Source organism: Lissotriton helveticus, chromosome 1_1 (genome assembly GCF_964261635.1).
Source record: "Lissotriton helveticus chromosome 1_1, aLisHel1.1, whole genome shotgun sequence".
Taxonomy (NCBI): Eukaryota; Metazoa; Chordata; class Amphibia; order Caudata; family Salamandridae; genus Lissotriton; species Lissotriton helveticus.
Window position 1 is genome coordinate 444,031,969 of NC_136057.1, and position 27,511 is coordinate 444,059,479.

General features: G+C 43.5%; 1 protein-coding gene across 2 annotated transcripts in view; it reads right to left on the bottom strand.

Moving 5' to 3' along the window:
* The window catches only part of RIBC2 (RIB43A domain with coiled-coils 2), a 193,620-nt gene that overhangs the window by 141,051 nt on the left and 25,058 nt on the right, over positions 1-27,511 (bottom strand). For both annotated transcript variants that reach the window (XM_078673835.1, XM_078673836.1), the window contains exons 3-5: positions 23,766-24,110; positions 4,815-4,933; positions 4,249-4,476 (exon numbers count right to left, since the gene is read on the bottom strand). In XM_078673835.1, the coding sequence (XP_078529961.1) occupies positions 4,249-4,476; positions 4,815-4,933; positions 23,766-24,110 (692 nt within the window). The remainder of the gene's footprint in view (positions 1-4,248; positions 4,477-4,814; positions 4,934-23,765; positions 24,111-27,511) is intronic.

The window sequence follows — 27,511 nt, forward strand, 5'->3', positions numbered from 1 at the left end:
CAATAAATAACTCTCCTTGACAACAATAGTACAATAACACTTAGCGGTCAGGCAGTCAACTGTAGGTCAGACAGTCTGCATAATAATTCCTATATAATGCTTGATACTTTTACATTCACATAAGACAAAACTGCTATAGGTCATGTCCATCACCCAATAGTGTACCAGTCCACAGTAATAACCCACCCGTGCAGGTATGGAATCACTGAAGACACCTGCCATATGCCCTGGCCAATGGAGGACTTTGATTTCATACACCAATGGAAGTAGCAACAAGGTACATACTATGACGGCTTCTTGACACCTTCCCATGACAAACATAAATGGAGATGATATTAACAAAGTCTATCCCAGATATCTCCACCAACCTATGCCTGCTAAGGACCATAAACTCAAACAAAATATAATAAGTGGACTACAGTCATAAAAAAAATTCCATAAAGGGACCTGTAGAACTGCTTAAATCTTAGTGAAAACCCTAAACCGCAAACCACCACTCAACACTTCTTCATGCATCACATTGCTAAGTGCTGTGTCTTATAACATGATAACTACATCTCAGTGGTCATTGCACACAACATGGAAACACTTCCCACTTAGGATCAAAACATAGACAACACACTTCCAACTACACAACCTACATAGTGTAACATGCTACTCGTGTGAGCAAGCACTTTAGTGCCCCACATAGGGGTAGTAAGCGTTATAAAAATGTTGCAATGCAATGGGGTGCCACAATGGCTTTCTTCTCTCCATCAAAGCTAAGCGTTGAGACAATTTGGACCAACAAGTGAACTTGAACTATTTGCATTGAAAGTGAACGAAAGCACCTACAAACCTATGGAGCATTTAATTCACATATATAGCTTTGAATTCATGAGACAGAGATCCATGTGCAGGTCTTCTGAGCAACATGAGACTTACTGAAACTGAAGGCTTCTTTTGATGGCAATTTGCTTTAAAAGACATAGTGGCACATATGCCCATCTTGTAGAAACTCCTTTCAGTCTTGAAATAACAATGCCACAATCTTGCTGAATGGGCATACAAGACACGAGGATAACAATCTAGTTCTGGGAGTTTTCCACAATTTACATTACATGAATTAAAAATGATAAGCTGTGTTTTTGTATATGTGTTTGCCACATGGTAGCTTAAAACAAGATTGGAAAAACTATGAAAAGATATTATGGAAAAAAAGTGGAACAGAGAATAAATCAACGTCAGTGCCAAAACATCCAGCCATAAGAAAGAGATAATGAAATAAAGAAACCAGATGAGTTAACCTTTAAATTCAGTCCGGTGCAGTGATGTCCCTTAATTCTATACAAGACAAAACTTAGGTTAGAGATAGTAACAATGAAAAACCATGTAAGTCTCGATTCTGGATTTAATGCATAACGAGGCTAGATTTGGAAGATGGTGTCTTTAAAGGCCATTTAAAGTATTTGTGGTTTCAACCGAATGTGTATTTTGGGATCAAGTTACATGGGCTATAGTTTTAGGAACATTCTAGTTATTAGGGTGGGAGGCTCACGTAAATCACTGCAGATTGTCAGCAGTAAGAGACAGACAATAACTGGGCACAACAGACGACATCAGGAAGAAATATCCCATTTGGATTCCACCGTCCCACAGTTTGAGTCCTAGTCCGCAACATCACTATAACCTGAAACCCTCAGGAATATGGACCATAGGACCAAACTCACAGCAATTACGTGGTTACATTACCAATGGAGTAAAATAATTGGGTTAATGCGCTGTGTCAGCATAGGGACACCAAAAACCAAATAAGTTACATTCAACACCCAGACTTCCAACGAATAAGGGTTTACAGCCTGATCATGCAGGTGTTCGCAGAATACTACCTTAACATTTACACTGAAAGAGACTGAAGTATACTTATGGATCTGAGGGAATTTGTAAGAGACCACCCAGGAAAAAGAGTCACTAATAAAAATAAAGGCCTTCTGGAGCAGAATACTGAAAAGGAAGATCTTTCAGAGGCCTTTAATCAACTACCGTGTGGGGAAAACACCTGGCCCTTATGGGTTCCCAGTAGAATTCCTCAAACACCTTGCACAGATAGCAACACTGCCCCTTAGAGAGATGTTGGCGAGGCACTGGGGAAAGGAGAACTCCACCCAGATATGAAGATGGCCGAAATTGTGATGATTCATAAACCTAACACACCACTATGTGTTTCCTACCACCCCATTTCCCTTATTAACACAGAGGCAAAAATATTAGCCACACGATTTGCAAGGGGGATTTTGTCCTTATCCTGATCGATACAGCTTCATGCCTCTCAGATGGACTAGGCATAATATCAGAATGTTACATAACATAAACTTACTGAACATCTACAGTGGCCATTAGCTGTAATGATAGTGGATTTTGGAAAAGCGTTTAACTACATATTTGTTTCACTTTTTGACATTGCACAAATCAACCCAGACTGGTTGTCTGGGTTGATTTGTTACAAGTAAAATAACACTGGAGAGCAGTAACACTCCTTACAAAGAAACTGAACAAACATTTAAACAATCACTTGGTATTAAAAAAAATTGTTATCCCGAGGGTAGAGTTGTGGAACAGATGAGCAGAACTGAATGGACATATTGAAATAAAATGAAAGATTTGAAAGATTAGTTTCAAGGGCAGAAACAAATTTGGAGATGTTTGTTAGTTCTGGAGCTTGGGGATGGGAGCAGGACATCACAGAAACACCAGAGGATACAAAACAAGATAACAATGAAAATAAAAGGATAATGAATGGTGGTACAGGAGCAGGCAGTGTAGGGCTGATCATAAAGAGAAGAGGGAAATGAGAGATTTGGGTGATAGGCCTATGGTATGAAAGAGGTCGCTCGGGAAAGAGGCGGGCAAAGAAGAAACTACAGGAGAAGGATTGAGAATCTAGCTCTATTGGGAGAAGATCGACTTTAAACTAATATCAGCAAAAGAATCAATAATATAGATATGGTATGAAACGTTGAGGAGTATTGGCTAGCACAAGCAGCTGATGAAAAATACTTCACTGTGGTTGGGTAAAAGGAGCCATGATGTCAGTTTACTTTTGGGATTTCCTGGGTGTGATAATATTGGAATTTCTAAACTGGGTAGTAATGGAAGGAACACATATGCTCAATTGTAAGATAGTTACAACATGCATAAATACTAGTTTTACAGATACTTGTGACTGAGACATGACCTACATCCATGCATTAGAAATCTCATTAAAATTCCTGATTTCAGCCATTTGGAGGCCAAATTCCTGATGGGGATATGAGAAGAAAGATTATATCCTTGCACTACTGGTCACTAGTAATAAATACTACAGACATATGTGAGGGGTTGCAACAGATGCTAGAGCAAGATGTGAGTGAACTAACTGAACAAGGTTTGCAGAAGTGCAAACTGGCACTACGCACAACTGCCATTTCCTCTCAATTCTGGATAATTTCGTTGATATACCTTCATTGGCTGTACAAGCTATGGCAAGCTATGGAAAATTGGCAGTGCAGATTATCCTGACTGTCTCCAATGTCAGGCAAGCCAGGGGAATTTATTTGCATGATGTGGGTATGCCGCAAGAATATGATTTTCTTGGAAGGAGTACTTAAAACTATAGGGAATGTATTGAGCTGGCATGTGGAAATGACCCCTAGACAATCTGCTACACCTCTTAGAAAATATAGATGCAAACATGTAAATTAGCCCTACTGCACTTGTAGCTTGTATTGACAAACTAAGATAAAGCTAAAAATTGAGGCAGGGGATCCCTTGGACTTGGAGATGTGGATGAGGTGTCTCAACCATTGCACGATGATGGAAATACTAGTATATATATGGAGCACTGAGATGCCCACACAAGCACATGAGTGTTTGGGGAAACTGGATGGAGTACAAAGAAATAGATGTGGAATTGGGCTGGGACACCTAATATGGGGGCACACCACTACAGAGAACAAGGGGGCAGAACCTAAAGTAACGCCAATGACACGTAGATGTATGTGAGTAACTGATGAGTAACTATGGTATCTACTGTTCCTTATGGGCAGAAGGATTTGATTACTGTATGCCATTTCATTTTGCTTTCACTTATTACCTTTTTTCTTGTTTCTCAATATAAATGAATGCCAATTAAAATGTTTAATAAAAAAAAGTGACAGCCAAGAGGAGTGTATTTGTATGAATTAGGCTGTACTCATTTGGGACCCCGAACACCAGCTAAGAATCCCTTACCATTCTCTCAAGGACTTGTTGTTTCTGAGTGAAGGTTATGTCCATCAGTTGTTCTTCATTCATTCCTTTCCAGCGGTCAGAAATCACACGGTGTGGCCCAAATGCACTAGTTGCTTGCTCAGGGTTTTCTGAAAGAAGGTCCCCTTGGAGGAGGTTGGAAATCTCAACTGCATTGTCTTCCTCACTCTGTAGCTTTTCAATCCTTTTCTTTTCAGAGGACTCCATAGCCTAAAAAACGAAATCAAAATATAATATAACTTCCTGTATAAAAAAACCTTTAAACATTATCAATAAATCAAAGTTGGATTGGAAGTGCTTAGCCTTTTAATATACTGGCAGAATAGCCTTACTGCGTCAGAATGATACTTCACATTCCCTAGCCAAGTAACAAGTCCATTTCATGCAGCAGTAGGCCAGACAGCCGCTATCTAAATGCCTGCACTGCTATATTTATACCTAAAGGTCTGTCTTGCTATAAGCCCTTTCTTGTACAATCAACCACATGGACTGCATGCTATTGCCTATGTATTTCACTGAATTATGAAGAACAGCTATGAACTGCATACCTGAGCCATATTAAATTCCTTAGTATTCATACAAACAAGTCGTCTTGTTTCTTCCTCCATCCTTTGCAGTTCCATGGCCCGCTGGTCCAGCTCAATTCTGGTTTTGTCATATAGTTCATCTATAACCAAAATAACATTTGGTAAAATGTATAGACTTCAATTAATCTATAAATTAAACAACACTAACAAGTCAAATAAGGCCTAGACTTTCGGTATTGAATTACTGAAAGGATGAAGCTACATTTTATGCTGTTTATGTTGAGTGTACTTGTCCAACTGACCTTTCTGCAATTGTAATTGCACTCTAAAATAAGAATAAAATGGAGATAGCTGCAAATCTCTCATCATTATCACTTAACTTGCAACTAGACACTGGAGCTGGTTAGAATAGGGAGGTTTCTGTTTGGTCAGTCATGACCTTGCCTTGGCGCTACTGATGTTCAAAACACTAGTTGAGGACGCTGAGTTGCCGGCAGGCCAATTCCTCCTACATACATCCCTCCTGAAGACTCTGTCGGCTGCCTGGGGGAACCTAACAGCTGAACTACCGACACATTTACTACTACAATACCTGCGTGTAATGGGGGCGGGATATAAAGGTAGTGCATTGGTTGGTAGAGGCGCTTCTTACACTTACTTTGAAACCGATGCAAAGGCTCCGAGTTAGTTGGGAAACAGAAAGAGGCCGTCCCTGGACTGATAAGGAATGGGACGCTGTACTGGCAGGCTCCAGATACATACCGAGAAACTCCAGATTAAAACTCATACAAACATTCATCATACAGAGGGCGTTCAAGATAAACAGATATTTTCATATCGCCACCTCTGCGTGCCCGCGCTGCCAGGAGCTAGATGCAGACCTACTCTACATGCTCTGTGCTTGCGCATCCCTCCAACATTATTGGCAGGAGGTAGTCACAACACTTGCCTTATGCACGAACATACCTCTGCCACTGTCATGGGAGATTTGCCTTCTAAGGCTTTATGCCAGATCAAAAAACAATAAGGTCACCTCAAGATTCCGGTATTTGGGTTTAATTTCTGCGTAAAGACTAATAACTAAAAAATGGAAACATGCAGATCAACCAGAGGTGGCTAGCTGGAAACGCTCACTTACAATATGGGCACAGGCGGAGAGCACGGCGCTGCATAGGGAGGACACGGCAGGGCTCCAAAAATATCCTTTTGTGCAGGGCTGGGACAATATACTCACCGCCCTTCAATGCGGAGATGCAGTGGAGGATGAGGTTGCACAATCCACTGACCTGCAATAGACACAATAGTGTCTTGCCGCATGATTACGCGGAACTGGTACACTTTGGCGCGTATGAAATTACACATTCATAAGTCCCCCGATTCGTTATGAACGACTACCTAGTCCTTGCACACCTCTGGGTGTGGAGATGCCCACTGCTGTTTTACAGTTATATGTAGGAACATGCCTTAATTTAACCCCCCCCCCCCCGACTAAGCGAGCCACTAGGCAGCGATGTATTGACAATACACCTTCACACCCAGTTTTGTAACATTGACCCAACTTATACCTCATAGATGGCAGTTTTCACATTATAAGTTTTAGTTTTGATTATATGTTTTAAAACACAGGTCTTATTGGTATCCTAAAGTGGCGTCCTACTTCATAGTGCCATTATGTGCTATTTTTTTTATACAATGATGTTCAAATCCGAACGACAGACTATTTTTATATGTTAAGATTGCATATATTGCAGGTACTGTAAGGTTGGCTCTGATTGGAAGTGTCCTGACCACGATGTAAATGAACATGATTACAATGTATAGATCATGATGTAGCATTACATTCGAGCAAAGGCACACTGGGGCCTTACAACACATTTCCCACACGATGTATCTATCTGTAAGCAAGAATAGTATATCAGTAATACTTTCATATTATTGTAGCATATATTGCTATCGTCACATGTGTTCTATATTTCTGCGATGGACATTTGGAAATTTTGTATAACGTCATGATGCCAATTATGCTAAAATCAGAAAATACCAATGAAGATATATATTTTTTTTTAAAACAATTACGTGTACTTTGCCTCAATGAAAACAAATATGTGCATTATAAACATTTAAAAAATAAACATTAAGTAGCATGTTTATCAAATTAATGACATCCATGGCTCTAGGTATCCTAGTTTAAAATGGTGCCAATTCTTTTATTCAACATCCAGGTATAATATAAAGTCACTATAAATAATGATTTTCTGTTTTTTTTAGGATCATCTTTCCACCACAAGGAAGATCTGACTCAGCTGGAACCTCCAGCCTACTTGCATCAAGAAAAAGAGGATGTGGTACTGAAAAAGATGCCTTACCTTTCAAATGAGATGCCAAATTAACCAAGAAAACATCAGTAAAAGTCTCCATTGCAGCCTACAAAACATTTTTTTTTTGCTATGAGTGCAGACTGTTCAGGCGACATACATGCCTCCTTTAAGAAGGATATTGGGAAAGTAGTATAATCTCTGCAAGACAGTGGCTGTAGGTAAAGAAGGACACAATTGCATCGTGTTTGAAGGAAGCTGCAATAGGGGGTAAACAAAAGTCCCTGAATTCTCTATATTTGTTATAAAATCTCAGGTGCCTGACCAGTATTCGGAGCAGGATGATGGAAAAAGAGGAGGTTCCTACCTTAAAAAGGAGCTCGCTCTCTATGGAGAACAAAATACCTGGTCCGTTAAAAGGGAAAAATAACTGCCCTTATTAAAATTCAGGTTTGAGATTTGTAATGCCTCAAACCTATGGGGTATAGATGGCTGAGGACGTTTCCCATGAACCTCTCCTGACAAGCTAAGGAAAGATTGAAGCAATGTTTCCACAGATTTTAGTGCCATAGCTGGTACCAAATTGCTTCCGTTTTCCTCTTTGCCCTTCTCCTGCTTTTGTATTCTTCCTCTTACGATCTTTACCTTGTTTCATAAACCTAACACACCACAGGACCTATGTGCTTCCTACCTTCCTATTTCTCTTATTAACACAGAGACTAAAGTATTGGCCGCACAATTTGGCAAGGTGATAATGTCCTTATCGATACAGCTTCATGCCTCTCAGATCCACTAGACATAATATCAGATTGTTAAATAACATACACTTACTAAACATCTACAGTAGCCATTGGTTGTTATGATAGTGGAGTTTGGAAAAGCGTTTGACGTTTTACGATCTTTACTTTGCAAAAGGTGAATTTCCAAAACATTCTCTGTCTCGCAAGGAGGAGCCGATTTAGATTAGAAAGTTTTGCTCTGTACAAATTCTTTGATGAACAATTGTTTAATGAGGATATCAATACACAAACATGTAAAGTCAACATTACATCCCGCATGGCAAACGTAAACTTTTTCACTAAATATAATTATTTCTGCTAGACGGAGGATACATCTGGGATACAAGATAACTCATTTATCAGTGCTATTTTGATGGATGTTGAAAAGGTATGAAAATGGTCAAGCACGCCCCAGGTCTCAGACCACCGGTCTGAAATGACAGAGCAGGCCTGTCAGATAGCTCTATAAACCCCTAAGGCTCATCTTAAAGCAGGTTTGGGGCAGCACCTGGTGTTTTGGGGCTACCAAAACATTAGACCCAAAATCCTCTGGAACAATTTCCTGCCAGAATTCTGTCTCAATCTCTGAAAGTACGGATTTGTGATTTGGGCTTTAGCATTCAGCCCGAAGAGTCATATTAACCTTTGGATGCTAGGCAGTGTACAACAACATTCTTTGAAAGGAGAATCCATTGGTGGTGCAACTAGAACAGACGTACTGTTTTCAATGTGAACATGTTGTTCAATACCATCAGACCCAAACCATGGAGGTTGGTGCTGTCCCTCATATAGATATTCACAAGTGTGTGCGACCAAATATTCCCAATGCTGGACAGCCATTAGAAGGTCCCTGAACTTGATGGGCCACCATTTCACTTGTCCCAAAGTGCATTACTGACTTGGATAACGCATGTGGTTCTGAATCCCCCTTCCTAAGAGTTACACTTTTTGTCCCCCACCAAAGTCAAGTGCCTCCATCAAAGCAGGTAATTACTTGGGCAAAAGCATCTGACAGTATTCCATGATCCCAAAAGAATTCCAACACAGGAAAAAAATAAAAGCCCACCGATCCCTGTTCGTCAAAAGGGAGAGAGCTCTAAAGTTGCTTGTCACATGTGATGGTTTCTATGAAAGCTGTTGTAAAGAGCATTTGCAGCAGTTGTAGGATTCTTTTTCCATACAATCAAATCAAAAACGCAAAAATAGAACATATTTCCTTCAGGCAGGGTGTACTGCAGAAAAAAAACAGACTGCTGTCCAAACAAGCATTTGCAATGCAATAGGTCTTGCATTTATGCGAGTTTAAGCTATTGCCATTGTAAATGACAATGCCTTTTTTTCTGTTTTGGTTTTTAAAACCAAAATAAAAGGCCGTGTCATTTACAATGCCAATAGCTTAAACTTGTGTAAATGCAAGACCTATTGCGTTGCAAATGCTTGTTTTTAGCAGCTACAAGCCTTTCATTTGTCATCAACATGGACGAGAGGCCAATATGCCCCAACATGAGCCATGCCCTTAGTACCACCTACTGCAGGCAAGCAGATGTGCAATTGCATTGCTAGAAGGTACTCGCGTGCCGCATCGCGCTAAGCGCTCTACGTGCCGTGCTATTATTTTAAATCGCCCTATTTGACTATTTTGGTTATTCTTAGTTGCATTATTCCTTGATTTTAATGGGACTTTATAATTCCCCCTTACCTGCTCTCTAATCGGCTCCCCACCGCTGTTTGGCGGGTCCGGTCCCTCGGGTGGGATTCTGTTTGGGCGCCATCTTGGAGTGGTGTACTCTCTGTTTGGGTGACATCGTCGAGCGCTCTAGCGCTCCGGCTGAGGCGAGGGACGCCTATTTAAGGCGACCAGACTTGCAGACCGGCTGAGAAGGTACTCGCGTGCTGCATCGCGCTAAGCGCTCTACGTGCCATGCTATTATTTTAAATCGCCCTATTTGACTATTTTGGTTATTCTTAGTTGCATTATTCCTTGATTTTAATGGGACTTTATAATTCCCCCTTACCTGCACTCTAATCGGCTCCCCACCGCTGTTTGGCGGGTCCGGTCCCTCGGGTGGGATTCTGTTTGGGCGCCATCTTGGAGTGGTGTGCACTCTGTTTGGGTGACATCGTCGAGCGCTCTAGCGCTCCGGCTGAGGCGAGGGACGCCTATTTAAAGCTCCCCTAAACGCGCAGCGGTTCTGCGCAGCGGGTGTGCCTTCGCTGTGCCTGAGTCGTGCCAGAGTCCTGCCCGTCTGCGCCCGTCAGCGCTAAGGAAGCGCGGACCGTGGCAGGACTCTATGCCTGTTGGTCCTCAGGATGACTTCACCTATTATCAGGTACCAAAGGGATGACTTGTTGGCTATTCGGGGATTGATCACTGCTTGTGCTCACCCCCCAGTGGCGCCGACACGCGGCCCTTATCGCTGCACCTGTGGCGGTTGGTCATTGACCTCCCCTTCCCGCATCGGATCCTTAGATTTACCATCCCGGCAGATCTGCATGCCAGGAGTGCGTGACCCAACCATCTGGAACTTGAATGTCAGGTCCCTGATAAAACATCATTTGGAGATTTTCGATCTTCTCACTAACGAGTCCCCTGATGTGCTGTTTTTGACTGAAACCTGGCTGCAGGACTCGGATCTCTCTATACTTAACTTAGCCTTCCCCCCTGAATACGCTGTGTTTACTCTTAACCGTGGTACTAGAGGGGGTGGAATTGCGATGGCGGTTAAGCTGTGCTACCCTTGTGAATGTAAGGATCTAAAGCTCTCAGGGTGTGAATGTGCCCGTTTTAAAATCTCTTTTAACCACCATTTTACCTTCTCGGGCCTTTTAATATATCGTCCTCCGGGCTGCGATGCTGCCTTTAGGGCCGCTCTCCCGGATTTTATTAGCACGGAGGCACTAGGATGTGCGAATTTTAATGTCCTTGGCGACCTCAACCTGCATTTTGACTGTTCTTCCTTGCCCGCTATCCGGACCTTTTTGGCTGACTTAGAAGCCTTACAGCTCTTACAGCTGGTGACTTTCCCTACTCATCGAGATGGGCATACACTCGACCCGCTCTTTACTAATTTAGAGGGTATTAAAATATGTTGCCCTACCCAGCTGATCTGGACTGACCACATGTTGGTGAAAATGACTGTCCCTATGTCTGAACTCCTTTTTATATCCCAGAATAAAACTACCCTTACACGACACTGGAACAAATTAAAATTAGAGGATTTTTATCTTCTATTGGAGAAAGCACCCCTGGGCCCTTTCACTAATGTTGACTGTGGCTATGACTCTTTCTGTGAGTGGATCTCCCGCGCCCTCGACTCTTTGATTCCTCTGATCTGGTCTAAACGTCGGTCTAAAGACCATAATCCTTGGTATGATAGCACTTTAGCTTCCCTTAAGAGAGCTTGTAGGCAGGCTGAAAGGCGATGGAGAAAATCTTTTGATCCTGCGCTTAAAGCCTGCTACTTTGTCAAAACGAAACTATATCATAGAGCGGTATGCAGAGCTCGTGCAGCTTATTATGCTCAAGAGTTTCTGAACAGCCCCAATCCCTCTAAACTGATATTCAAGGTATTAAAAGATCTTATGGCCAAAAGGGGTACTGCAGCAGAAATATGCTCGGACCTCCATTGTGAAAGTTTGGCATCTTTTTTCATCGAAAAAGTGCAAGCGATTTATCGCACTTTCCCGACCGACCCTCTGAATCCAGAACCAGTCAGCTGTTCTATGGATGGAAGTGTGGGCCTTGACACTCTGCCTCCCCTGTCTATGGAGGCATTTGATTTTCTGAGCCATAAAATTAAGTCGGGTTCCCCTGCGGACCCACTTAAACCTCTTCAGCTTAGGAATATGCTGCCGCTGTGTCGTACCCCAGTGCTATCTCTTATCAACCCGTCTCCGTCCTCAGGTATTGTGCCCATTAGGTGGAAACAGGCTGTAGTCACACCTATCTTAAAGAAGGCTACCCTGGATCCTCTTAAACCTGAGAACTACCGCCCCATTTCTCTGTTGCCTTGGGCCACTAATGTTGCTGAGGCCCATGTGAATGGTATCCTGGCAGACCATCTCGCTAGAGCTAACATCTTAGACCCCACCCAAAATGGGTTTTGTGCGGGCCACAGCACGGAGACTGCCCTACTTTCCATGGTCGAACACCTGCGCTCCGTGCTGGACACTGGTCGGACTGCGGCTCTCCTGCTATTAGATCTGAGTGCCGCGTTCGACACGGTTTCGCACGGGATTTTACTTCAGCGACTCGAGGAAGTGGGAGTCAGGGGGTCTGCTCTGTGCTGGTTTCGGTCTTTCCTCACGGATAGATCGTTCCAGGTTGCTATTCCACCCGGCAAATCTAAATCATACCCGTTGACACTGGGGGTCCCACAGGGGTCATCACTGAGTCCCACTTTATTTAATCTGTACGTAAGACCGCTGGCTGCGGTCGTCAAGCGCTGGGGCCTGACAATGGTCTTGTATGCGGATGACACGCAGCTGGCGGTCACGTTGAGTGGGGACTCTGATGTGGAGGCCCTCAGGTTTCGCGACGGTGTACGGGCTGTGGCTAATTGGATGAATTTGAACTGTCTCCAATTGAATACTAAGAAGACAGAGGTCATGGTGGTGGGAAAGCAGGTGGGGCTGTGGAATGACATTTGGTGGCCTCCGGAACTGGGGCTGACCCCTTCTCCTGTAATGGAGATAAAAAACCTTGGGGTCTGGCTTGACCCGGCACTCAGTTTCACTTGCCATACCAAGAGGGTGGCAGCTTCTTGCTATGGCATAATCAGAGGTCTTAGGCCAATACTTACATTTTTTGATGCTCCTACCAGACAGCTGGTGGTTCAGGCATCAGTGCTATCCCGGCTGGATTATGCCAGTTCGCTTTTGGCGGGGATCAATCAGGCCGAACTCTCTCGACTGCAGCGAGTGCAAAATGCTGCAGCCAGAGTGGTGGTAGGTTTGCCCAGGCGATGCCCGGTTTCTAAAACACTGCACTCGCTTCATTGGCTTCCTGTAAGCCAGAGGATTAAATTCAAGGTGCTCTGCTTGGCATTTAAAATCCTCAAAGGTATGTCTCCACAAATTCTGGCGAACCTCCTAACTCCTTATGTCCCTTCGCGATCCTCGAGATCCTTGGGCCAGAACCTGACAGTGGTTCCACGCTTCAGGTTGAGTAGAACTGGCGGCCGCTCCTTTCGAGTGCTGGCCGCGAAGTAGTGGAACTCCCTTCCTACTGAGATCCGGGCAATAGATGATCTACTTCAGTTTAGGCGGGCCATTAAAACTTTTCTGTTTGTTTAACTCCCGATTGCTTCTTTTTTTATTGAACAGTGGCAGGTCTTTGCAAAGGTTAGTCTACCTTTTGTTGCCTACTGCAGTAGGCATGTTTTAACCAGTAGAGGGAAAGCTTTTGCTCACAGTATGTGTGATAAAATGGCAAAATAGTAAAATTAGACTGCAACACAATGTGTTAAATTACACCATATAATTAGCCTTTTTTTGTTTTAAAATGTAGGGACACACGCCACTATGTGTTTCTACGTCGCTGCAATATTCCAGGGGTGCAGCACATAATCCAAAGTTCCTTGCTGCATAGTCACCCCACCCGAGTATAGCCACCCCGACCCAGTATGTGGCTCTTAGATGCTGCATAGCTCAAGTAGCCTCGATTAATGGTAAATGAGATTAACATTGCAAAACACCCGGCCACGTACACAACTTCAACAAAAAAAGTCTGTAAAGTAGCCACGGGATGTCTTCAGGGTGGCCTCAACCTTTAACAGTCACAAGCATAATGCACATTTGAAGTAGAGCATGATAACATCAGTAACACCCGTTACCATTCCTTCCGAAACAAAAGCAGTAGCCAAGGGCACAAGCATCCAAGGACCCATAAGTGCGCACAGCCCTTACAGTCCAAGCAGCATGGCGTCCTTGTTGTAACGCCAGTCACAAAGCTTGGCCAGAATCTAATGAATCGTAATTTGGATCTATCCCAATTGACTGACAATCACAGGTCCTGACACCATTGAACTCCGGCACAATTATTTCCATGCTCCCTTAAAAAAATGTACTTCTATTTATTAGTCTTATTCCTAACATGAATCAAATAAGGAAACTTTCCCCTTTAACAAAATCTAATTTATAAGCACCAGCAAAGCGGCGTGTTCCAACCCTGTGCCACCCTCAGGAAAAATAACCATTAGTGAGGGCAAACCACTGCACTTCAGGCCTGCTTGCAGGATCAAATAAACACAATCTCAGACAAAATGCGCTGCTCAAAACCTGGCCGCAGGCTGAATAAACAAACATCAGAGCATACAAAGTTCCGCGCGCCATGATGCCCCAGTAATAAGCACTGGCTTGGCACCACGTTCCAGGCCTGACTTCCCACGAGCCCAGCCTCATGCCAGGAAATTAAACTATACATACGGCCATCGAAATGCTCCATAATCCGGTTCTTTAATAAAAGTGGTCACGTTCACCGCTTCCCGTAAGAAAAAGAAAAGAAAAAGGCCAACAATGAGCCAAAGTACTGACTGTGCATGCTTCTGCACAGACACTCTACCATCCTATGCCAGCTCTCTATTCCTCCTCAGTGCTGCTGGACGATGTAAAAAACAAGCACAAACTACTTTAAAAACAAGCATTTGCAATGCAATAGGACTCATAGTTACGCAAGACCTATTGCATTAGAAACGGGAGTGCGGGTGTGCGAGAAGGCACAAACGGGAGTGCGGGAGGGGGGCTCAGAAGTCACGGACTGCGGGTGAGGGACGGGCGGGAGGGAGGAGGCACGTGAAGGAAATGGTGTTGAAAGTAAAGGGGCCAGTAGCCATGGAAGGATACAAATGACGTCATAGCCGCCATGAGGAGGGACTAACAAGCCTAAAAACAATCGGAAGGCAGCATTTAGGACCTAAGCAAATTAAAGAGATGGGCAGAGCGTGGGCGGAGCTTCTACGCCATACTGAATACTGCATGCCTCGCAAAGCGAGCAGCACCTGCGAGCTGCCGTTATAGGTTCAACCTAAAAAGGAGAAGCATCTGAGAAACCAATTACTTAGCCCTGTTTAGTAAATGGAAATTATGTCAGAATGGTAGTTGGTGGCACACAGGTAAGGAGAGGGGCAAGCCTGTGGGGGACGTTTACACATGCCCTTCTCCAAGATTCTCTAATAGTCGCAGTGTTCCTTTAGGGATTTTTTTCTGATCCTGTCTACAGCAAAGGATATTTCTAACCATCTGGGATGTAGAGAACAAGATGACGGTAATGTCCTTTTCATCTGAAAACAGCTAAACAAATAAATTGAGATGCGTTGCACATACTCCGACACAGCAAGACCTTACTAAGCAAACCTATGAGTAAACAGGACAAAAAAGAAAAGGGTAAGACTCTAGCTAAAAATCAGTTATTAAACCTCATGAATGACAGAAATGATCATTAACTGTGCTCATAGTTTTGACTTAGGAACATTCAAAATATTTTTACAGGCAACACATAGAGAGGTAGTTTATCTGTAGCGGCTGTTGATGCCTATTTCCCACGTACATGGTGTCTTGCATGAATGATGCACATGTACCTGCTTCGAGTGTGACGAAGCATACACCAATGGCATCTGTCCATCAGTTGTTTTCTTTATTAGGGAAGTCTATGCTGCTGCTCATGTTATTTCTATTTCTATTTAGGGGGTTTTGTAAAGCGCTTGGTGACGCACAACGGCGTGTCCCCGCGCTGAGGAGCAACTCTTACTGGAACCTATAGAAGCGGCGTACCTTACTGGGCAAATAGTGCAGTTTTAAGTTTGACTCTGAAAATTGATTCTGATGGCTCTAATCTCAGTGCCATGGGTAGTTTGTTCCATCTTGAGGCTGCAAGGTACCTGAAAGATCTTCCGCCCATTCGAGCTCTAGACACCTTGGGAACGACCAGGAGTCCAGAGCCAGATGATCTCAACGAGCGGGACGGCTCATAAGTAGTCAGAAGTCCCTGCAGGGGAAGAGGGGATCTCCCGTTGATGATCCGATGGCACGTACATAGAGCTTTAAATTCTACCCTGCTTCTGACCGGAAGCCAATGCAGAGATCGGAGGGCCGCGGCCGATGCAGCTCGTCTGGGTAGTTTAAGCACTAAGCGGGCAGCGGCATTCTGTAGGACCTGTAGGCGGTTGAGGTTCTTCTCCAAAGTCCCTAAATAGAGAAGATTGCCATAGTCCATCTTTGATGTGACTAGTGCATGCACCAGGGTTTGTCGGGCTCTCACAGGTAAAAACTTCAAAGTCTTCCTGAGACTTTTAAGGGTCCCAAAACATGATCCAACCACCTGATTAATCTGGGGGCCAAAGGAGAGGTCAGTGTCAAACCAGATGCCCAGATTCTTTGCTTTCTGGCACGGAGAGGGTGTTGGACCTAGGCAGGATGGCCACCATGCCGACGTCCACGCTGATTGGCAGCCCCCCACGACCAGCACCTCAGTCTTGCCTCCGTTGAGCTTGAGGCAGTTGGCGGACATCCAGGCAGCTAGATCTTGCATGCAAGCTCTGAAGATGTCCGCCGAGAGACTGGGTGCACGCGACAGGGAGATCACCAACTGCGTGTCGTCGGCATAAGACACCAAGCGGAGGCCGTGACTCTCTACTAAGGTGGCGATAGGAGCGACATAAAGATTGAAAAGTGTTGGACTCAGGGACGAGCCCTGCGGCACCCCCTGGTCCAAAGAAATTCGCTCAGAGTAGTGGTCGCCCTGCCTCACTTGGAAGCCTCGGCCAGTGAGAAATGAATAAATCCATTTCAATGCTGCTCCTCTCACCCCTCCTTTGTTCAGACACTGTAGCAAGATGGAATGTGCTACAGTGTCGAATGCAGCACTGAGATCTAATAGAATTAGAGCCATGGTTTGTCCCTCGTCTGCACCCTGTCTGAGGGATTCGGTGGCCCTAAGAAGGGCAGATTCCGTAGAATGACGGGGCCGGAACCCGAATTGGGTAGGGTGAAGAATGTTGCCTTCCTCCACATACTTCATAAGCTGTTTGTTTACCACCTTCTCCGCTACCTTAGAAAAATAAGGCAGCAGAGAGATGGGGCGTAGGTTGTCCAGCTTCTCAAAGCTAATATTAGGCTTCTTGCGGAGGGGAAGCACCACAGCCTGTTTCCAGTCCTCAGGTATAGAACTGGATCGGAAAGAGACATCCAGCACGTGCCTGATATAGGGTTCAAGGGTCTCCAGACTGTCACTCAACCTTTTTGGGGATGCAGGGTCACGGGGGGAACCGGATTTAACAGATCTGCAGATTTTGACTAGCTCTGCCTGTGAGGGGGTGGTGAAGTTGAGAAGCAGATTTTGATCGTCTTCCATCTCTGCTAGGTCTGCAGGCTCTTCCGCTGCAGGAGGAATTTCGGGAAAAGCAGAATAAATTTTGGACACTTTATCTCCAAAGTAGCTAGCAATGCGGTTGCAAGCTGCTACTGAGTAATCATCCTCTTGAGTAGAGGTTTTAGGAGTGGCCAAAGATTTATATATACTGAACAGTTCCCTGGCAGAGTTCTCTGCCCCCTGAATTCTGTCTGCATAATATGTGGCTTTCTCTATCCGGATTTTATTATGATAGGTGCGCCTCTTAATGAGATAGGCCTCTTTCGACCGGTCGTCGTAAGCCACTCTCCATTGTCTCTCTGCTCTTTTACATTCCCTTTTGGCGCAGCGCAACGCATCGCTAAACCAGGGAGCAGTTCTATGTCTGTGGGCATTTTTTGTTGGCCGGCCTAATGGGGCTTCGCAGTCCAGAGCAGCAGTGATGCGGTCATTGAGTAATTTGCTAGCTGTTGCCACATCATTGCCTCCTGGGGGCCCACCCTCGATGAGAGCTTTGTTGAACTCTGGCAAGGAGAAATTCGCCCACCTGCGACGGGGGTAATTGAGAGGGGCAGGATCGGTTACTTTATGCTTAGGCACGTGTATAACAAATGGGACATAAAAGTGATCTGTCCAGGGTAGGGGTTCTGGGGAGGCAACCAGGACATCCTCCCAATTGGCAAATATAGGATCTAACAGATGCCCACGGTTATGTGTTGGGAGCTGCCCCTTGAGCTCTAGCTGTAGGGTGTGAAGTTCTTCCCTGAACTCCATCGCTCCTTTATCTTGCGGATCTTCCAGATGTGTGTTTAAGTCACCCAGCAGCAGAAACTTGTCTCTTCTTATTGCTGTTTCAGTGAAGCTTGGTGAACACCTTTTCACTATGCAAAACCCAAACTGACAGACATCGTCACCCTGAGGGGGATCACCACAGCGCACAATGAGGAGAGCAGTACAGAATGCAGAGGGAGAATAGAGGGCCGAGGGGATATTACAGAGAGCTGAGGGAGACCACAGTGTTCATGGGAGAGCACATAATGGATGGACAGAATGCAAGGACCCACAGAAGTCCCACCGCACCCACATGGTAGGTGGTCGTCAAAAGTACTAATGGGAAAGCGACAGGAGACTCAGAAAGAGGGTAAGGGACGGTAAAATAACCCATAGGAGACCAGTAGAAGACAGCCCAAGAGACTCATGTTTCAGCCTTGTTGGAACTTATCAATAAGGTGCACCGTATGTCCCATGGTACAAGGACCTATGTGATCCACGTGTGGTTAAATCACTTGCATTTAGGGTCTCTCACTACGAAAAACAAAACACAAGCTGTTGGATAAAATGCTTACATTAATCTTACATCAGAATATAAATTTTTGGGGGTTAACATGCCAGAATCAGATAAACCAAGCTGATTAATGTATGCTCCCCCAGTACTTTTTCTGGACAATTTGCCTACTAGCAAGAAAGTGAAATTTCCAGATGAAAAGTCCACTGAGTTGTAGTAATAAGTAGTACATTTTAAGAAACTTAATTTCGAAACATGATTTATCCACAAAAGGAAATTACTTTTAACCACTTGAGTGCTAGGGTTATCCCTCCCATCCCTGGTGCAGAGCCTTTTTTGATGTTTGGGACAGTTTGCACTTACGCCTTCTGAACTTTTTTTCCCATAGAAGGTGTTTAGACCAAATTTGTGCCCTGTTTCCCCTCACATCTTGGGGATTTTAAAGGTTTCCATGGTCTGTGGACTCCTCTTCCCTATAAGGGAACAGAGAAAGTAGACAAAACATAGGTAACTTTCGGGTGTTCTTGAAGAAATGCTGTGCCAGAGTGCAAATGTTAGTTTTTTCTGAAAATGGGCTAAATGAAAGATTTGCTTTGGTAAGATATTATACCAAAGGTTTTGCATTTTTCTAAGTTGTCGTCATTGTCTCTATTTTTTTCTTGTTTCAGACTAGATGCAGTTGGCGGTGAAAACAGGTCTAAAACCGATGGGTGAACCCGGAAAGCGATAGATTCTGAAAACTGGACATAATATTGAATTCAGCAACGGATCACTTGTGTAAACTGCTCATGGTTTTCCCTAACAAACTAATCTTTGAAACTTAAAAATCACATTTTCATCTGTAACTTTTTGCCCCGAAGGCTGGTTTACAAAACGTACATATCGGTATGTCCGATAGACCCTTCTGGCCACAGGCATATATAGTGTTTGTTGGTTGTCCAAAAACTTGTGAAACCCAGAGCCAACAATTGAGCTGCAGTGGTTAATTCTTTTTAATTGTGTACCGACTAAGCAGCAGTTCATATGGTAAAATTTAGTGAATTAAAAATGGGCATGAATGGAACCTAGGTATTTCCGAAATGTGCACAAGCCACTGAGTTTAGGACCAGGGGCTTTGTACACTCCTGAATACAGGGTTACTTTTCTATAAAGTGATTCAGGGGGCATTTTGCAAAATGTGTTCTTTTTTCTGCACTGTTTTATATTTGAAAGTCAAAATGGAAAGAAATCTAATTGGCAGTAACAAATGTTTTACTTTTCTGTGTTCCCACACTTCTCCTAATAAAAACTGTTCCTGCCTGTGTGGATGGGCCATGATCCTGCAACAAAAAAGCACCAAAATGCAATGTGAAGAAATCAAATTTTCTCTATCAGAATGAATGGATCTGTTTAAGCAGTTTCTGTAGCTGTGGAATTTAGACCTCTGCTCTGCCGCCACCCAGGGAAACCTACCAAATCCAGATATTTCTGAAGACTAGGGACCTGGAGGAGAATAGGGTGGTCTGCTTTGCATGGATCCCACTTTTTCTTTCTCACAATACCCTTAAAACCTCAAACCTTGGCTAAAACAGGTTTTCCTCACCTTTCTGTGAAAGAACTTCAGGAATCTGGGGGAATCCACAAAAGTTCAACCAACTATCCTTTGCACATTTCTCCCAATAAAAACGGCAAATGAGAGGAAATTGTGATTTACTCTTTAACCCTTTCGATGCTTGTGACGGAACGGTTCCGTCACGAGCGCCGGTTGGGCTGTGCTTATGACGGAACTGTTCCGTCACGGCCACGCCCGTTTCTTAGAACCTTCAGAACAGCGCGAAAATTCGCGCCGCGCTGAAGGTGTTAAACCCCACCGGGATAGAAAGGCTGTGGCTTTAGGTTTGGGGGTTCGGCTTACTGACAGGGTGGGCTGGCCTCCACCCCTTTTTTTGCCGCAGTCTAAAATATATTGTAACTAGTCTGCTTTCTACCCTGAAGGCAAACCCCCTATTGAGGTAAATTACTAAATTCACCATCAGCCCTCCGGGGTAGAAGGACTGTAAACTCCACATTGGTATGCTAGGGTGAAGTAGCTTGTCCCTGTCTGGTAATCTTTCTGCACTCCACCGTGGGAGAAGATTGGAGGTAAACTCTCCCAATCCACCCTACGTGGAGCAGAAAGAATGTTGTGCCTACTCTGAGACAATCTTTAAGAAGTTCGTAAATAAATCTACAAAATTGCAAAGTTGGATGGCAGACAAAGATACCTTGTCAAAACGTCGCCATGGGTGGCTGGTGTTGAAATCATATTCCACTTTAAGGGAATCAGTCCTGCTTTCTGCACCTTACCACCGGAAGATCAAACAGTCGTTTTTGGCCCTAAGATTTGGAGAAATACCCACGCTAGACCTTATGCCAAAATGGAGGATGTCCGGTCCAAGTGAAGACCATTCTTGCCGTCTGTGACATCAGGGGCCTGAATCTCTGCTTCACATCGTCTGTGTTTGTCCCTCTTTGATGGTTCAACGAAGAGTTCTGTTAAGACGGGAGTTCCTTGAACGGGGAATTAGGCCCTGCAGGCATGCACTTGTGGAGTCCATGGACCCAATCAACACCATGCTGAACATTAGACTGACTCAGTTATTGATCTGTTTTAAGAAAATGATCAGCGAACAGGATATGTGATGTGTAATCTGGAGGTGGTCCCTGAATGTAATCCCAAATTGTGATAACTCGGAAACCCTTAACGTTAACCGAGCACGCACAGTAACTGTGAAGGACGGGCTGCTAGGGACTGAAACTAGTAGTTCCCTATCCCATTAGACTCAGATAACTACTTTATTTATTTCTGTATTTTTAAAGATGTGAATATTTGTATAATTGTTTTTAATAGTCAGTTTCACAGTCCATCTGGCACTATATTCATACCTTTTGTAGTACCGCTTATAGGCATTTTAATTATATATATTATCGTTCTTAAGAGACATTTTAATTATCTGTGCAAAAAGCTTGCTTTTCATACACTGGGGTAACAAATGATTCCTGTTTAGTCACTTTTTATCTAACATAGATAAGTGTTGGTATCCTGACTAAAATTTCCAGGAAGGAATGTTGAAGAAAGCAAACAGTATGTAGCGTGAAGAGTCGAGGTTGTACTAGCTGTATGACATATCTGTTGTACATCCATTTTACTTTTTATCTGTTACGTACTTTTTAACCGTTTGATTTTGTTTATGGTTTTAATTGACTAATAAACTAAACTAAACTAAACTAAAAACTACTCTGAGGTGGGGGCACCGCATGCTGCCTGCATGTTTTGCCCCCACCCCTTCCTTTTCAGAAGTTTTCCACTTGTGTCTCCCTGGGAGGTAGATTAGTGATAAACACCCTCAATCAGCCCTCCTTGGGGGCCGATTGGGAGTGAACACTCCTTATCTGCTCCCCAAGGGAGCAGCAACATGTTTGTGCATTATTATGAGTGGAGCAGTAGCCCAATGCCAAGAGGGTTTAAAGGGAGGGGGGCGCTTCCTCCTTCAAAAAGAAATCCCTGGTGTCTAGAGGGCATATGCCTGCTAGGGGATCACACTTCTGCAGCAGTCCCTAAGCATGGATCCACTAGCAAGAGATGCTAGGAGATTATCCTTTTCTAATATTACCACTCCTTTCGATATCGGGGTTCGGGGGGGCTGCGATATGGCCCCAAGCACCAACACACTTTCAGCCTGATGAGTCAGAATGGCATGAGCGCTGACAGTCATTCTGAACGCCAAAAGAAACATCCTTGGCGGCTAGGGAAGCTCTTCCCCAGCGACTCCATGCCCTGGGTGCTTTGACGTGACCCTCACATCAATTATTGCCCCTCAGAAAGCGCCGTTGATGTGGAATTCACATCAATAGCACCCAAAGGTTAAAGAAGGTGGCTTAATTCAGAGAAGTAATCAGTCAATCACAGGAAGGCAACCTCGCTCTGCATTCAACAATATCATTCTAACATATGTACACTCAGGTGAAGTAGAATGATGCACTCTGAAGTTAAGAACAAAACATGAATAACCACACTCCACTTCTGAACATTTCAGCCTAATTGCACTGAAGCAAAACACCAATATGTCAAAGCATCGAAACACGCCTAAGAACATAAAAATAAAATGTTAGGAAAATAATTTAATAGGAAAAAGTCTCTGAACTGTCAAAGGCCAAGCGCTTGGAAGTCTCCACATGACAAATAGAAACACAGAATTAAAGCAGCTGCAATTGGCACAGGCCGTCCTTGAAGATCTCTGTCTGAGTAAACGTCAGTCTTAAAGGCCTTATCACTTAAGAAGCAGTTAAAAACACATTTGAAAGAAACATTATGACATTTATTTTGTGATATATTTTCTCAAGTACGTTCCAGGATCACCTGAAAGAAGAGGCATTATTCTGCGGATTATGATTTGTAATGAAGCTCCCTTGACTGAGAAAAGAATGTACTGCCAGCCTTACAAAAGCATCCATTGTGCTGAAAGAGACTACCATAAACACAAAGAAGAATAGAAATCATTGAAATGTAAAAACTTTTTAAAGGCATAGGTCGTATACTAGCTGGCACTACCATACAGCACTGAAATTAAAAAGGTTGGAGAAAGTCAAGGCGTCTACCACTGTCTATCATTAAGTTACCACAGGCAGTGTATATTGCTCGAAGCCCTCTAGTGAAGGGATGTAGAGAAGACAACTCAGCGGGCTGCCCAAAGAAGTGGGAGAAAGTGTGGGATAACTGGTGCAACTTTCGAGGGTGCTGAGTATGGGGGGGCGGAGTCAGGGACGGAAGGATAGACATTGTCATTTGGAAGCCTGCTAACTCTGTATATGCCAAAATATCATTGGCCATAAGGGCTCCATCTGAAATGTATATTCATGCTTCACTTTTGCAATTTGCTGCTGTAACCGAAATGTACACTAAATGCTCGCTTTTATGTCACTGCTGTACTGTCTGCTGAGCAATTTTTCAATAAAAAGAGTTTTATAAAAAAAAGATTACGCAGCCTTAGTATTTAATACCGACCTTCATCAGAGTCAATTGAGGACTTCTGAGCACAACTTTGGGCCCCAGCACTTGTTCTTTTACAAATTAAGCACTGCAGTACAGCCAGCAAAACCAGGTTCTATCAGTTATGATAAATATTTTCTAGTGTTGACTGGTATCTTCATTTTGAAAAACTGTCTATGTTCTTGTAAACTCTGAGAATACCACTACACATATTTGTTTTGAATATAAAATCACAGCACCTGCACACTTCTTATCGGCTTTTGCTTTCTCCAATTCTCTTTGCTGCTGAAGTGACCATTCTCGAAGTTGCTCTTGCTGCAGCTTCTGCCGGTCATTCTGGGTTAGGTCTTCGCCAAGAAGGCGCTGCACACCGGACACTGTGCACCGGGGATCTTTATCTGAGGTTCGAGCAGGAAGCTCTTTCTTAAGAGCCTGAGGATCATAAAGATCAAATTCCCTGCGGTTTTCACGCTTTTGAAAGCACTTCTGGAAATCAGCGATGGCTTTGTTAAAGTGTATCACGTCCTCTTTTTGCCGTTCGTCCAGTAAGCAGGCGATCTGATCATTCTGCACCATTTGCTTAGCTATCAAGGTAAGAGAAAAAACATTAAATAGCACACAGTACCTTTTTTGTTTACTTTTGCCCACCAACCCCACCCACAAACGCCATTCATTTAATGCTCCAGGTCATTTGTGTATTGTTAAACTGAAGAGATGCAAGCAACACCTTTCTCATAAGGAGGGCTTTCAGCTAATCCAGGCTTTTTAACCAATATCACTTTATGTCCTTGGGATGTTAGATCCACATTTATGAAGAAAAAAGCAAAACTGCTGGTCCCAGCTTGTGAAGTGTTGTTGATTAAAAAGCTAGGGCTGGCTTAAAGTGCTTCTGATATCATTGGTGGTTAGACACTTTGCCACTGCAAAGTATTCCTTGGGTTTGGTTGACCAGAAAGCAGACTTGGCTCGGATTGTGGGTCAGATCTTTATTATGGGTCCAGGTGTTTCATATGAAGGACAGGCCACACTTTGTTCTTTTCCAGACCACAATTTGCTCTTGTCCAGAAGCTGGTCATGATCCTTGCCACATCCAGGCATGCCTGGTTTACAATGTAACAGTGTAACATGTTAATTCATCTCCCAATCAAGGTCGATCCCCACATTTGACAACGGACAGTAAGCACAATTTTAACTATGTATCTCCAGCACACGTATACCAGATAGCACAAGCTTTCGACATTCCCCACTATGGTAGATTGCTTCTTTATGTACATTTACATTGCTTTTTACTTATGCATAATTTTACAATTAAGACAGTAGAACGAGCAACCCTATGACTGCCACCATATGCCATAGTGATCTAGAAGTGGATAAACAGAAAACCCTGCTATTTCATTTAAAAAGTGGGCATTTATTCAGTCATTTAGGGATCAAATGAGGATGGTAGGAAAGTAACATTACAGCAAGGGAGTTTCAATGCATTTAACGAAAGGAACATGCTTTCATTAGAAGGCCATGCAGAACGGGGATGAAAAGCCTATTTATAAATTAGGTTCCTAAACATAGATTGGGAAAAATAAATTGGGCATCTGCTCTAGATTTAGTAAGCAAACACTAATGCTGGGGGGATGTATTGGTCGATCATCAGTTAACAAATGGTTTGCTATGTTATTGGGAATTTGTTGCGCGCACAGTCACCAAAAGGTTTCTTGGCACTGGGGTAGAGGGAGGTAACTGCTATCAGAGTTAGTCAAAGGGTTGCTTAAATAACCAAGTTTTCAATATTTTTCCAAATCCCTCATAGTTAACTCAGGATCTTATCTCAAGGTGGAATGTATTCCAAGTGTTGAAAGCAGACACCGAAAATCTGCCCCCCAAACCTCTTCCTTTTACTTCTACTTCTAGGAACAGTCAGTGGGTTCAGGTGGGCTGATCTAAGCCAATGGCTAGGGGTATAGTGCTGGATTCTGGAAGATATGAAAGCTGGACTATTGCCATGAAGGGATTTTAAAACTAAACAGACGGTATTAAAAATGGATCCCAGAGCTACCACAGCCAATGTAGTTCTTTCCTCAACGGTTTGATGTGGCAATGTTTAGGTTACCGAAAAATCAGCCTGGCTGCTTGATTTTGCACTATTTGCAGTCTGTGAGTTAGATCAGAGGGGAGTCGTCCCATGCAAAGAGCACTGGCATAGTCTATACGGGACATGACCAATGCAATTATGATATCAATAATCGCTTCAAAGGTGAAATATTTTCTAATTTTCCTTATCTTCCGAAGTTGCTAGAATGCTCAATGAATCCACTGCCCCTATTTACGTTTTCATAAATAGTTGCTCATCGATAAGGATTCCAAGACTTTTCACCGCTTTTTTAGGTGAAGGGGGAGCACCCATCTCCGGAGGCTAAAAGGAAGGGTTCCATAGGTGAAGTTTATTCTTAGTCATAACATTTTCTGTTTTGTCAGAGTACAGTTTCAGTTGATGGCTATTCATCTAGTTATGGACGTATAGCATGGTGCTTGGTAAGAATCTAATGTATTATCGATGGCGAAGATCAGCTGTATATTTTCAGCATAGTTGTATACCTTCACCTTTCGCTCCTGGAAGAGTGTATAAAGGGACGGATATAGAGATTGAACAGGTGGTGAGAGAGGGAGGAGCCCTGAGGCACTCCACAACTTAGTTGAACTTTTGGTGAGTGAAATGGGAATAGGCGAACCGATATGACATCATTTTTTAAGAAAGGATTCTGTCCACTGGAGGGGGCGTTCTTGCAAACCTGCAGTTTTGCTACAATCGACCGTATCAAAGACTGCTGTAAAATCTAAAAGGACAAATGCTTGTGGGATGTCTCTGTCAGCTCTGTTGCTCAAAATATCCATGGCTGCCTAAATGACTAACGGTGGAGTGTGCTGGACGGAAGCGAGACTGGTTGAGGTCTAGGAAGGCAAACTCCTCCAGAAAAGTGCAATGATGCTGGGCCACATGTACCTCTAGTATTTTTGCCAAAAAAGCAAGTAACAACATAGGTCTGCATTTTTTCAAATTAGTAGAATCCTCCCCAGCTTTTTTATGAAGGGGGAGTACCACAGCCTATTTGAATGAGTTAGGGACCTTCCCCTACCTGAGAGAGCTATTGAGGAAGGAGATAGCTGTGTCTGGAAAGCAAGGAAAAAATATAGTGTTTTGAATCCTGGGTGGGCAGATATCTTTCGGAGACTTTAGCCACCAACTCATGTAAGCGGGCTTTGCTGTTGTCCGGGAAGGTGAGAAAGGTTTGCTCTCTTCTGGAACGGTTGCCAATTATAGAGGTCTAGGGTGGATACTCTCTGTTATTGTCTTTATTTTGTCTAAAACAAAGGAATTCAAGACATTGCATGACTTTAGAGAGGGCATCACCAGCGTGGTTATTCTGTCTGAATTGGATAGTTATTTAACTGTCTCAAAAATGACCTCAGTTTTGTTTTCGGATTTCATAATTTTGTTAAAGAAAAAAGTAGATTTTACCTCTAAAATTAATGTAGTTTTTCAATGGCTGAACAAAAACTTCCCCTAGTTTGGCAGATAAGAAATTCTCCATGTTGCTTCTTCCTTAGGCCAATGTAGCCAGCTTGCTGTATGCCGGGTTTGGACCAACAAACTGTTCAATGAAACAGGGAATGATGACTTGTGCTCACTTTACTAGATTGAGAGAATTCAATACATCTGCGAGGGTCCTGCAAGAAGCAACATCTCTTAAGGGAAGCGATTACCAAGGTAAAGGAAATATAATGAATGAGCCGCCCCCCCCCCCCCACACACACACTTCCTGTAGCCTCCCAGGCACTGGAGAGCTAAACCCAGCAAAATTTGGGATTAGCTTGAGAACTGCCAGAAAGAAATACACACTGTATTGTGGTAGTATAGTATGGCTGCTCTGTGGAATCCGAGACACTCATGATATTGCACAATAAGCAGCGGCTCTTCGAAAACAGAGTCCCG